Source organism: Myripristis murdjan, chromosome 23 (assembly GCF_902150065.1).
Source record: "Myripristis murdjan chromosome 23, fMyrMur1.1, whole genome shotgun sequence".
NCBI lineage: Eukaryota > Metazoa > Chordata > Actinopteri > Holocentriformes > Holocentridae > Myripristis > Myripristis murdjan.
In genome coordinates, this window is record NC_044002.1 from 4388251 (window position 1) to 4402500 (window position 14250).

The 14250-nt window shown below is 39.5% G+C and overlaps 1 protein-coding gene across 1 annotated transcript in view; it reads left to right on the forward strand.

The window, feature by feature from the left end:
• The first annotated feature begins 10195 nt into the window (after positions 1-10195).
• The window catches only part of LOC115355403 (overexpressed in colon carcinoma 1 protein-like), a 5842-nt gene continuing 1787 nt past the window's right edge, over positions 10196-14250 (forward strand). Inside the window, exons 1-4 of the mRNA XM_030046188.1 lie at positions 10196-10374; positions 12404-12428; positions 12679-12714; positions 13767-13843. Coding sequence (XP_029902048.1) covers positions 10329-10374; positions 12404-12428; positions 12679-12714; positions 13767-13843 — 184 coding nt within the window. The 5' untranslated portion in view covers positions 10196-10328. The remainder of the gene's footprint in view (positions 10375-12403; positions 12429-12678; positions 12715-13766; positions 13844-14250) is intronic.

Here is a 14250-nt window from a genome sequence, read left to right on the forward strand (position 1 = left end):
CAGTTTGTAAGGTTGTAAGCCTCAAAGTTGGACAATGCAGATTTGCTCCTTGCCTCTGGGACAGAGATTCTGCTGTTTTGGTTGCTTTTTGGCTGTTCTTTCTTTTTAAGGTCAAGACTAAACACCCCAATTTAATTTATTGCCCCCTCAGCTCATGATAAATTTTCTCCAGTTTCAAATCTTACAAACTGCATCTTTAAATGCAATGTGTGTAGCAATACAAACCTGAGGCTGGTACTGTATCTCTGCTCTGTCTTTTAATCCTGTAACTGTTACGGGTGAACACACACTACAATGTACCAGAACATCAGCATGTGGTCCATTTTGACCTGCAGCTAAAATTTAAAAAGACTAAAATGGTTGCGCCATTTTTTCCCTATCTATATTGGAAATTTGGTTATGAACGCCACTTTGGTGCTTAAAGGAGCAGTTCACTCAAAGTACAAAAAGAGCTATTTTTCGACTTACCTCTAGTGCAATCTGTCCTTCCAGATTGTTTCTGTGTGATTTGATGAGGCCTCCAGTCCTCTTCACTTCCCCCAGTACAACAGCAGACTGTATCTATCCGCCCCCAATTTTAAATAAGAGGCAGACAGTTAGTTTGCAGGTGTACAATGGCAGAAAGCAGTTCCCATTGAGTTTTTCCACATTTAAATTGGCTACAGTTTGATCTCCAAAAAATAATCTCCATCCAGCCCCACTGTATTGGGATGAAATGGAGACTGGAGATTGTAAAGCCCACTAAATCACACACAGACTTGCAATAGAGGGAAGTGGGAAAATATTTTGGATCTTCAAGTGTTCCTTTCAGAACGCCAAGAAATTGTAGTGTATGTTGATTCCCAAGCTAAGAATGTCATTTGAGTCGTATTTGTGATGAGCAAAGCCAGAAACTAGAGGAACAGACAATTATGTATTTAATAATTAAGTGGTACTCTTCTGAAGCTGTTGAAATGTGAAGCTTTTTGGAGGTTGTTTGCAGTGCCGGTACTGCTGTTTGCTCTCATATAAAAGCTCCTCACGGCAAAAGTCTCAGTGTCACCAGCTTTTCAAAGTGGACTGCCATATTTGCTTTTGTCATTGCTCTCATGTGCATAGTCCTTCAAAACCATTTCAAAAACTAGACTTCAGATTCTGATTGTGTTGTTAATGCTCTCGCAAGTGCGCAGTCTTTCATATCTACAATTATAGTTTATTAATTGTAAAATATATACAGTATATTGATATGTCTCTGACTCATGTGGTCTCACCTTGAGAACAATATTTCGCTCTGTTTCTTCCGCAACACTAGCTTCTTTCTGCCTTTTACCAGTGAGTGCCTTAAAGAGTAGAACTTAAAGTAGAAATGACTAAGAGCCCAGGAGGTCCTGAGAAGCATTTAGACGTATTTGTGCCCATGTATGTTGTGATGAGATTTATATACAACATAATCCAAACGGACTGTAAGAATAATTTAGATGTAGAGGCACATGATGTGGTGATAAGGTCTTGTCCCAGGGAGCCTGAGGATTTTTTGTCGATTTTGTAGCTGTACTCTAAATCTCCCAGCAACCACTTCTTGCACCATCATGGAGGTCCAACTGGCTCTGTGAAAATAATGGCTAAATACATTGTAACTGGAGAAAGAAAAGAGAGATTTATAAAAAAAAAAAAAAAAATTGTATTGTTAAAAGTAAAATGAATAGTCTATTAAGATACCTTTGTTACCGAATGTTTAACTGAGCTAACTCTTGTCAAACTACAAATGATTTGGACTCAGGTTAAACCAAAATTGCACTTTGTGTTCCCTGGGAGTCCACATGGTAGTGAAATATCCTCATTAGTTGCTCTGGGCTCCTCTGGACTGCTAATACTGTATTCCTGTCTCTCCACTCACTTGGTTAGTGTGACAATACAGCTCCCAAAATTACACTTTCAGTGCATAAACAAACAAACAAAAACAGATTATGCCAATACAAAAACCAACAAGACCCAGTACCCATTTTTTTCCTCTGTAATTACAATTCTTTGTGAAAGTGCCATCAGGTGCAGGGCTACTATCCAGACGTTTCCTGCAGATGCTACTTGCCGGATCTACTTTCCAATTCAGATAGGAAAATTACAAGCAAAAAATGAGTACCAGGACTTGTTGTTCTGAGGATATTTCACTTCCATGTGGACTGTACAACCTAATACTTCACCATAGTTAAATTTTGCTTTAAAGAGTAATTTTGCACTCAAGTTGGAGTGTCTCTCCCCCTACTGTGCAGTGCAGTTTTGAAAAATACAAAGTTGTTGACTGGACTGTCTCAAATTGACCTTGATTTTACTGATGGCTGCAGCATTTCTTTATCAAGTGGCATATCTTTGAACAGTTGTCCTTGAATGCCACTTCATCTCCAGCTGAACAGCCGCGGCTCATTTGGCCTGGAGGGTGAACTGAGGCAGGTTTAGTGAGGCAACACCAGCCCACAGGTGCTCATGTTTACATTATGAACAGCGTTGTTGCATTGCATTACTAAATTGTACTACCAGTTTACAACCAGTTCTGTTGAGATGGCCAACATTCAAGTTTAGAAATGCAGTCAGCTGTTCATAGCCACTGTTGAGGACCTCCAATATGGATGCCAGGTGTTATTTATTTCTCATGTTCCTGTAGGAGCCCTAGTCCCCTCAAAGACATGTAGGTATTCCAGCAGTCCGCTGTTACATTGCATTGAGACTCATGAATGAGGTTAAATTTAGATTTGGAGCAACACCAAGGAAGACTGCTGGTGCATGTAGCAGCACGGAATTTTATCAGTCTAATGTTATCCGCATGTCCCAGGACAGTTTAATCAGTATTTGGAACATTTCTAACAGAAGGGTGAGGCCATAACACAAACATCATGAATTTTTGAATGGAGTGGTACTGACAGATACTGAGGTAGAGGACGTTGTCGTTCAGGTGTCCAAGACTGGTTTTTGGGACACCAGCACAAGGAATAGAGACATTGATATTCGTAGATTGGTTTGTCTGCTCTTTGGGGCTTTGTGTATTTTTGTGCTATTGTAAACTGAGTGTATTGAAAATGTTTTATGGGACACAAGTGAGTGTGCAGCCATTACGAGTTCTTAATGAACCAACAATAATGGCAAGTTTTGGATGTTAAATGAAAAATTCCCACAGGTACTGATTTTCTCATAATATATAGAAGTTATACCGTGCTCATACCATGCTCAATAACAGTTTATACATCAAAGCAGAACTTTTCCATTGCTTAGCCTTGTAACAACATTGTATGAAACAACAGGTGGTTTGAATGGAATGGACCATGAGTAGACTTGATATGGACAGAATCAGCACTACCAGTGCCAGGACAGAACTGGTCTAGTCTGGACTGGACTGAAGCCCAAGTCAGTGACTCTTCCCAGGAAGTAGAGAAGTGGGCAAAAGATCCAGATCCAGGATTTCCAAATATCCAATAAAGGTCTTTATAAAAAATGAAATACTTCAAATGGCTTTACTCTGGGTTTTTTGTTTTTTGCCACTATGTTGAGTGATTTTGTTCTCCATGCCAACGCTCTGTTTACTGAGGGTAGATGCTAGTACTTTTTACTTATAGTGGGTCCCATGCAACCCATTCTCATTCCCAGGTTGTTAAATACTGCAGCTTTGCCACGCCCCTTTCACAGCTGATACCAACACCAAAACCTTCAGCATCAGGATGAGATGCATCAGGCTGTCTCACTTTTATCACGCATCAGTGTCGTGGTTTAAAAATCGCTTGGTTAGGGTTATGGAAAGGTTAGGTTTAGGCATAAAAAAACACTTGGTTAGGGTTAGGGAAAGGTCAAGTTTAGGCATTAAAAAAATGCTTGGTTAGGGTTAGGGAAAGGTTAGGTTTAGGCATAAAAAACCACTTGCTGAGGGTTAGGGAAAGGTTAGGGTTAGGCACCAAAACCACTTGCTGAGGGTTAGGTTTAAGCAACAAAATGGAAACTGGACACACAAGAGAAGTCTTGTTGGAAACAGGAATTGAACTCTGGTCTCGTGCATCTTGCCATCCACCCTGATCACCTCCCTTTGTGGACCTTCTTGCTCCTTATACTTATCACCCTGCCCCCATGTCTCACACTGATGCTAAAGGGTGCCTCTGGCCTCTAATAGGTGCCTTTTGTTCCGTTATCACAGAGGAGCATGTCCAAGTTTCCATGCTAGGCCCCCAAAAACCTGGTGTAGGCCCTTAAAGTAAAATTGAACTTTGGTGGAGTGTTGGGCTGCATAGTTACCTGGAAGATGTGGTGAAATATCCTCATTAGTTGCTCTGTGGAAGAAATAACCTGATAGTACTTAGGGCAAATAGGGCAAATTCCCTATGGATAGAAATGGAAAGACACAAATAATATTGTGGATTAGCAGCCCAGAGGAGCAACTAATGAGGATATTTCACCACCATGTGGACTCATAAGACACCCAGGGAACTGGACAACATAACACATAAATGCACTAGTATGGACATGCTATGCTCCAGCTAATTCTACAGCTTTCAATTAAATCTGAGGACTGGCTCTCTTCCATAACTGCAGATACATGGCCCGTAGCTTCAAAACCAAGGCGAGAATCACCACAATTGAAAAGCTGTAGTCCTGAATGACAGTTACAATGTGCATTCACACTGAGGGAGAGCGCACCGGTGGATTATTCAGCTTTCAGTGTCAACTTCCCATCTCATTTATTCACACATTAGAGGCAGTCTTCTCCAACCCTTCTCTGCATATTTCACAGCACTTTTTTTTTTTGGCAAAACTGACAAACACACTAATGCACCTGAGCCTGAGGCAAGGACACAGCAGCATCCAGAGAATTTGAGTCGGTAAGGGAGCCTCTTGTTTATAATTCATAATAATGGATAATTCAAGGGTACTTTCACACACATCTCTCGCTTACTCATTAAAATCTTGACAAGAATCCTGGTTTCTTGATGGAACTTTGATGGAGTCATATTTGTCAGCAATTGATTTCCACGTCAGGAAAATCCATTACTAATGAATCTCATGCTTGTTTTGCATTATAATGATCGGTTCTTTGTGCCTCACACTTATTATTTACTGTTTAGTGCTGAGTTTAGAGTTGAAAGCTGACTTCTAAAAAAAAATCAACTTTTAAGGAAATAAATAAAACTGTCAAGTAGAACAGTATTGTTAAGAACTGAGTGTATTTGTCTGTACTAATTTCTAGGGAATACATGATGGACATTTAAGGAGAAGTCATTTTAAAGTGAAAGTTGAAATTCTCCCTAATAACCATCTACAGTTTACATGATACCTGAGGTAAGTAATGAATTAGAAATGACTCAATTTGAGTGTATATTTCTGCCTCGTATGAGTCCTTTACGTCTGGACTATTAGATTTACCTCTGTCCTGTTTTCAAGTACTTTTAATTTTACATTTTTAAGTGAAGAGCTTGGAGAACAAGAGCTCACAGGTTCAGTAGAAGTGGGTATTTGACCCATACCCTTAATCCAGTTTAGGTTCTCTTTAACCAACAGCACTTCTTGAAAAGCTCTCTTGCCACCTGGTGGTTATCACCTGCCAGTTATCAACATGTAGATACATTAATGTGGCAACAGTGCCCCTATGTGTTCTCAACAAGGAACTACAGCTTTAAAAAAAAACCATCTTGAACCACCCAGCTCTGGTTTCGTCTATTTCTTTTTCTCTCCTGTTCGTTCCATTTTATGTATTTGTCTCTTTTTCTGTTCTTTTTCCCTATCCTCCTCTCTTCTTTGGTTCTCTAACCTCTCGTTTCCATGGTGATGCCTGTTGTATGAAATGAGCTCCTCTTCTTTACCTCCATCTCATTCGTAAAAGCTATGTCATATTAGCCCTTTCAGCCTACACTTAGCCTTGAGCGAACGGTCTATTCACACTTGCAACTTAGAAAGCTCCAGAGCCGAGTTTTCTCTGATTTTCTGGAGATATCTCCAAAAAGTCAAGGTGAAAGTCTGCAGTGTGAATCGAGGTTAGGACTGCAGCAAAAGCATACTTTTGAAAAGCAACAGAATGTTTGGTTTGTTGTCTGATCCAAACTGTGCTACAGGTGCTCTGAGGACATTAACCCTGGGCTTTGATTTTCAAGTGGCTAACTGTTGGCCCCGGGTCAATCAGTGCTGGTGTGAATTGAGACTAAGCTAAGCCCTGGGCTACAGTTAGCCTAGGGCTAAAGAACCCAAGTGTGAAATGGGTTATTTATCGGACAGACTGCACAGGCAGGACTGTAGAGCTGTAAATGGTTAGGCAAAGACTCTGCAGCTGGTGTTTTCACTGGAGCATACTAACCAGTTTTACCTCAGTGGCCCCAAATGCAAATCAAGAAGCATCTCTGCTGTAGAGAAAACTGTCAGACAAAAGAGTCTGTGCTGATAAACAGATAGTTCCAACACGATCAACAACAATCGCCTCCTTTTCAAAGGTAGATGACAGGTTTCAAAGGCTGATGGAGAACACAGACCTCACAGAAAAACAGCTCATTCATGGAGGGGTCAGAGTCAGCAGGTAAACACAAGTTGTGGTGTCTTCAGTTCAGACAAAGGCCTTTTCTGATTGACAATGTATGAGATACCTGTAACCAAGGCACAGCAGTATACTTTTACAATGTCCATCTTGCCCAAAAGGACATGATTACACCTTACTGTGAAGACATAAACTGAGGCAATCAACTAGAAAAGGATGTGGAGACATTTTCTGCAACCAAACATGATATTTTGGACCAGTTGCAGACGGTCATCCACTTGTGGCTGCAGTATGAAAGATTCAGCTAGGTTTGCCTGTTCACACTGCAGAGCCTGAAACGAACACAGTGTTTTTCACCACAAACGTCTCCTTTTGTTCACAGAAACCTGTTGCCATAGGTTACTGATATTTCCAGGTATACTGCCAACAGAGTGACTTAAATGGCTCAAAATGAGACTGAAAATGTCTGGCAGAGTTTAAAGAAACAACTGTGGAAGGGTGCTGCCCACTGTAGCAGCTATACCAATCTCTAATGACAACCCAAAGAGCACTTTTTAAAGATTGGATGTCTCCTAACCATCCTTGTAAAGTTTGGTGAAATTTTGAAGGATGAACTGGAAAGTGAGCTTTTGTCTGCCCAGCCTCTGTTGAAGAAAATGTGTCTGCTCCAGCTGACCACACGGGGGTTTGTAGAGTTGGAGTGGAGAGGAAGGGAGGTCTACCATGCTGACAATGAAAACAGATACACTGGCAGAGGCTTCCTGACCTCTGACATATCTCAGTCAACACCCTTTCTGGTTCAGGACCCAACAGACAGGTGGCTTTTAAGTGGTTAAAACATTTGCTGTTGGGATCCAATAAACAGTCCACCAGAAATGAATCCCCTTTTACTATATCGTCTCACAAATATTACTGTCACATCTATAACTTTTTCTTGATGCTGGTGGATAATTGCTGGTTGATAAAGGTAGAATGTCCGCACAACAGCGTGCTGCTCCAAAACACTTCTTGAAGCGTCTCATTAGATACGGCATGCATTTACAGTGATTTGAACTGCTTGTAGACACTAAGCAACATGCACTAACAAAATTAGACCGGCATTGTCCTTCAAATTCTATCTTCACTAAAGGCACAGCACCTTGAAATTGTAGGACTTTCAGTGTACGACACACTCTCCTAAGCACATCATTTAAGTCATTTTCACAGCAGTTAGGAACAATGAAAATGAGCAGTTCTGCGCAGGTAGTCTCACTTTTCTTTACCCTGTAATTGAGGTGAATGTTCTAGAAAGGGCTACTTTGTGTGCGTGTGTGTGTGTGTGTGTGTGTGTGTGTGTGTGCGTGCGTGCGTGTGTGTTTTGTGCTTGTGTATGGATGGCATAAATCACTTCAAGTTGCAGTATAAAGTACCAGGCAAACATAATGTGTTCTCCTATGTCTTTCATTTTCTGCTGTCAGGACCAAAACAGCAACCCTGTTATTATCAGCCAGTCATAGAACAAAACCCAGGAGAGCTGGCATTTACAGAGTCACATTGATTGCCTGAGGGTGGGGGTACTGTAGCAATTAACTGGAAACTTTGAACAGATCTTCTGAGGTGTTGGAGTGGCTATCATGGACTTTGGTACACAAATGCATCTCACCACAGGAAATAGTTTCTCTTTGCAGGTCCTTTTGGAGGATTCCTTAGAAGTTGCAGCATTTCCTTCTTACTGAAATGGAACTGCTAATTGTGCTGTGCAACACGTGCTGTAGACTGTTTCACTCAAAAAACACAGAAGACCTCAGTAATAAGGTTAAAATCAGGAAAGAGCCAGGGGCACCCCGGTAGCTTACCTGGTAAAGTGCATACCAGTTATTAAGGCTGAGTCCTTACTGCAGTGTCCTGGGTTTGAATCCAAGCCCAGGCCAAGCCGAAACGGCAAATAGCCAGTGCTAACATAGTCAGATATTCAAAATGCCAGATCCCAGTGTCAAAATCTGTCATTTCCTAAAGTTTTGTCCAAAACAGGCCAGCAGAGATTCAGGAATCGTGTTTAACGGATGGACAGAGCCCATTCCACAGTGCCTTCCTTGATCTTCAGGTAAAGTTTTAAAAATTGTGTGCTGTCACAGGGTTTAAGATAAAGTGGTTTGCTCCACTTTAAGTGAGTACATCTGGATTAATGTTAGAGCACCAACATAACTGCAGGTAAAAGATTTGAAAAAGCTGCTGCAGGGGAGACCAGGGACAAAGGCAACATGGGGTGACAGCAACACCTTTTTTTTCTCATGAGTTTGAATGTTCTGAAAATAATTTCACTAAAGTATGTACTGATTCATACAGTACTCATGATATATAAGCTGATGATGTGTTCAATTTATACCACCAGCAAACATTAGGAAGCTAACAGGCCTCTTATCTAAAGACAGTGTGTCATAAGTCACTTTTTCTTGAACCTCACTGGAGTTCCCTGCCATGTTTATTGTCTACCCAGCTTGCTGCCCCCAGTTGGTGCTGGAGGGAGCGATCCTATAGGTAGTGACCTTTGCATGAGCCAAGACTACAAACTAAAGATAATATTAAACATGTTTAATTTAATCAGAACGTCAAGACAAGAAAAAGACTGAGTTGTGTTATGACCACCTTGCACAAAACAGTCAAGATGATGGGAGCAGTCCCCAACTCTATCAAAAAAATCTCTTGATTTCATGCCAACACTGGAAATTTGTATCCAACAATGAAATCATCAATTGTCAATCAAAGTTGTTTGGTGTAAGGACACGGTAAGAAAATCAAACATAACCTCACTAGTAAGGTATGGTTCCAGCCACAAGTCCAGTCTTTGACTGATGTTTTGCATTCTGTCATTTACTGCAAAGCATATGAACAAGAGCTCAGCTGTTTTTTTGTTGTTTCTAAGTGGTTTGCCCCACCAAACCAGGACCCATGCTGAGTCGCTGTGAGATGAACCTATCAACAAGCAGCTGTTCAGTCCCAGTGCTCAATTAAAACAGCCAAGAGACCATGCACCTGAAGCTCAGATGCTCTTGAGTCCTGATGTCTGGCCACGCAAGAGCATGCTCCATGAGGCCATGGGGAGCACGCATGACGCAGGCACCTGTGTCATGCATACGGGCATATGAGGATAATTGTTAATAATGAGAGGCATATACAAGTCATATGACATGGCTTCTACATTGCTGTCAATGTCTGAGTGAATAAACTGAAGGGAAAAAACTGTTGCTTTTGTCTCCACTCTCCCCTCGTCCTACAGAAGCCATTTCTACAGAACGTGCAGCAGTTACATCAATTCAAGCTAACTTTGATCAGCCTCTGTCAAACCATGCATTGCAATTGTGATTCTAAAGCAACACACACACACACACACACACACTCAGAAAAGCTCAGCACCTTCAACACCTGGGAAAAACATGGACCTGCCTCTCTCTCTCTTTAATCCTTTTCCTTCTTCTCTCTCCCACACATAGTTCCCTCCCTACCTTCAGTGGTCCTTCCTCTCCCCCTCTCTTTCTCCTCCCTCCCTTTTCTTCTCTCCTCCTCTCTTTCTTGCCGTCATTTGCATCCCCTCTCCATGCTAAGAGGTAGATAGAGAGACGGGGGGAAAAGAAGAGAGAAAGAGAAAGCCAGGGGGAAAAAAAGCTTCTCTGATCAGACATTCCCTTGTCTTTTTTCCATCCTCCCTTTTGTCCTCATCTTTGCCCCCATTCCTTCAACTCTCTTTCTATCTTCTCCCTCCAGCTCTACCCCACCCTCCTCTCTTTTTTCTTCATACTTTGTCTCTGTGGTCTCCTTGTTTCTTTCTACCTTTCTTTTCCTGTCCCTTTTCCTAGTTCATAGAGTCAGATGAGAGATGGGATGTGGGAATTCCTCTGCTACCAACACCAGCAGCACTGGAGGTGAGACAGAAACGTGTGTGTGTGTGTGTGTGTGTGTGTGTGTTAAAAGGCTGGCTTCACCCCACTTCACCCTCATCGGTACCCAGAGGTGCTGTGTGTTCCCGGGGCTTAAGCTGTTTCCTGTTCAGAGACTCCTACAGAAGTGTGTGTGTGTGTGTGTGTGTGTGTGTGTGTGTGTGTGTGTGTGTGGATGAGTCATCTAGTTGCTTGGTGATGTAACACAGACAAACAGGGACTAGTAGCTTCTCTCTCTTACCTATTCAGTCTTAATTCCTGTCCAATTTTGCTCAATAGTTTGCTGAAAATTTTACCCCAGATGAAGAACAATTTCAGTGGTAGTTCAAAAATAATAAAGGTGATTTAGTTCAGTTACAATGTATTCAAAGTTGCTTATACATATAATAAACATATAAACATATAATCTTTACTCTGCAATGTAAAAAGGTTGAGTGGATAGAGAATTCAGCTGCATTACACTTAATATCCCTCATTTACTTTAATCTTAGTTACTTACTATAACAATGATTGAATTCTGATCTTCATGAAAGCAAGTAGGTTTCGATATGCAAACTATTCTTTGCTTTGAAATTTTATGGTTAAAATTGAAGGTAATACGTTATAATAACAATAAGTAAGTCATTTATGAGATATTAGTTTATGAAGCACAAACCCCAAACAAAACATGAATGCACCTTTGTACACGGTTAGTTAATACTATGTAAACATGTTTCAGATGTGTTGTAAGTCTACAAATGCTTAGTTATAATGACATATTCATGAACAAATCATTAGTAAATGTTTACCTAATCATTTGTTGATCAACATTATGAATGAGGCTTGTTCCTCATCTGTTACAAATAATATGTAAATGTCTTGCTGAATCATTTAAATCCTTTATTTATCCTGTAAAGTTTAAATAATTCATCATACATCAGATCAACAAATACACTGCATGTTCACAAGGTCTATGATAACATCTGTAGTATGATGAATTGTTTGTGTTTAAGAAGATGCAATAGCACCTGTAAATTACTTATAAATATTCAATAATATATTTATGAATTATTTATAACAGATGAGGAACAGGCCTCATTCATAATATATATATCAGCAATTCATTAGTTAAACATTTACTAATGATTTGCTCATGAATATGTTATAATTATCTCATCATTTGCAGATGACTACAATATATTTGTGACACGTTAACACAGTATTAACTAATCATTTACAAAGGTGTATTCAAGTTTTTCATGATTTGATCATCATTAACTAATGTCTAATGAATGACTTTCTAATGATTGTTACAAACCCATATATATCACCAAATCATTTATAGATTACTTACAACATATTAGTGATATGTTTACATAGTATTTACTAATCATTTACAATGGTGTGTTAAATATTTTGTTCATGATTATTATTGTTCATATTGATCATTAACAAAGGTCTTGTAAATGACTTACTAATGATCATTATCATAACGTGTTACTGAACTTATAACATGCTTTTAATTTCCCACATGTATGATGAAAACTGTTAAGACAAGGCATGGCATTTGCTGTTCCTGAAGTTAAATCATGAGAAATTTCATTGAAATGTTTAATCCTTTAGTTCCTGTTGTTTGTAAATGCATTTATTTATTTATTTATTTTTTAAATGTTGTCTTTCTGTTGCTAAGCATTCATCGCTGTGATGTTTCTGCACTTCCTAGAGATTCCCTGACAATCAGTGTGTCCAGTGGATTTTCTGTTGATCTGCTCATTGAGTTTTATATATTTCCAGGATGTGCAGATGCATATCTAGAACAGAAAATTTTAAAGCTTTCATACACTGGTTATACATTAAATTTCTGTTGTGTTCTATCAATTTGTGGCAGAGAATAGCAAAACAACCATTTATTTATTTTAAAATATTGCACAAAATCATCAGTGAATGAACAGAAATGGGGATTTTCTGTGCTAATGTAACAATTTTATTGGCACTGATCCATTGTGTGTCATTCATTTGTGTGTTTGTTCCTCAGGTCCCAGTGATGCATCCAAAGAAGTGTGAGTGCGCTCTTTCTCTCTGTTGTGGTAGAACGGAAATGCTCCACCCACACTGACACACATACACACACATGCACACACGTTAAAATCCTGCCTCTGGACAGTCAATCTAAGTTAACCAGGTCACATCAAAGAAAGGTCAAACAACAAAGATGTGACTTAATGTCAGACTAAGATTTCAAAATGGTGTGTGTGTGTGCATGTGTCTATGTGTTTGTATATGTGTCTTTGTCTGTGTGTGTACCCACAGAGCAGAAGAGTGTGTGCCAGAAGACGATAAAAGAAAGTGAGTGATTTAACTTGGATTTCCATTGCGTGTGTGTTTATGACATGTAAAACCATTTCAGATAAACAGCAGCGTTTTCCATGTAAACAAGGTGGATTAGTTTACATTCATAATTTCAGTGGGATAGACATGGAAAACAACTGAATTTATGTCCCTACAAAGTTTAGAAAGTCTTAGTGTTTACCATTTATTTTAAATGGAGACACTGTGATGATGCTGGAGGAACTATTGATTGGTGGAGAAAAGTAAAGTGAAATTGCAAACATACAGTAACACAGACCCTTTTTCACAGCAGGCTTTTTGACATGAAATAGCAGGTAAACACAGGAGTTATTAATAACATTAATTAAGGCTGTGTTCCATTTCAGTGCAGCAGAGTCTTCATTAATGATATTAGTAACACCTGTGTTCACCTGCTATTTCATGTCAAGGTGTCTGCTGTGAAAAAGCTCATAAAAACTGAAACGGTTTCTGTGGCAGGAGCTTGTGTGGCTACAGTGACTAAAATATTCTAGTTTTTGTCCTTATTCCAAAAAAGACCACATTCCTACTGAGGTGTTTACATGGCTAAATAAGAGTTAATATTCCACTAATATTCTCATTGACATGCAGCCATGCATACTCTGATAGCAGGACAGGGGTCAGTGCTGTAACATGACATTTATTATGTCAAAATATGGAAAAGAGGAGTGGCTGGAGCCACTTGAACCATTTTACTGCTGCTTCTTTGCTGCTTCTTTTTTTCAAAGTTGTTTCAAAGTTGACTTTGTGGTGGACCAGCAGTTTTCTCTTTGCTCTTGAAGAAATCTGGAAAAGCTGCCTCTCTATGTTTTATTGTGTACTTCACTTATGTACAAGAAGACATAAACATTAAATACATAATATATATGTAATATATAATATATAACAACAAAAATATTTTACACCTCATTAAATGTGTGTGTGTGTGTGTGTGTGTGTGTGTGTGTGTGTGTGTGTGTGTGTGTGTGTGTGAATGTCAAATGTTGTGGGTAAATGTGTGTGTGTGTGTGTGTGTGTGTGTGTGTGATTAGGAACTATGGAGGTGTGTATGTGGGTCTGCCTACAGACCTGAGCAACATTCCTCAAGTCCAGATAGGATCGCTCAGAGGTAACACACACACACACACACACACACACACACACACACACACACACACACACACACACAGCATTTGAAGTTCACTTGCTCAGTTGTAAACATAGAAATCATTAAAGTACATTAAATATATCAACGTGGTTAAAACAGAGTTAAAATTAGATAGATTTCACTGAGATTTTTCCAGAAAAAAATTATTTCATCTAATTCACAGCTGATTTACCTTACCGAAAATGTCTATGAAAGTTAAAGCTCCTATTAATTTAGAATCAATTCTTAAAATATCTCTATCACAAATTAATTGAAATGATCAAAGAATGTTTTTAAAAACTTTGTAGCTCAACACAACCAGCACAGGCAACAGGACGTGAAGCTTGCCAGTAAGCAGGCTCTTGAAGCAATGCATTGTGGGATTTGTA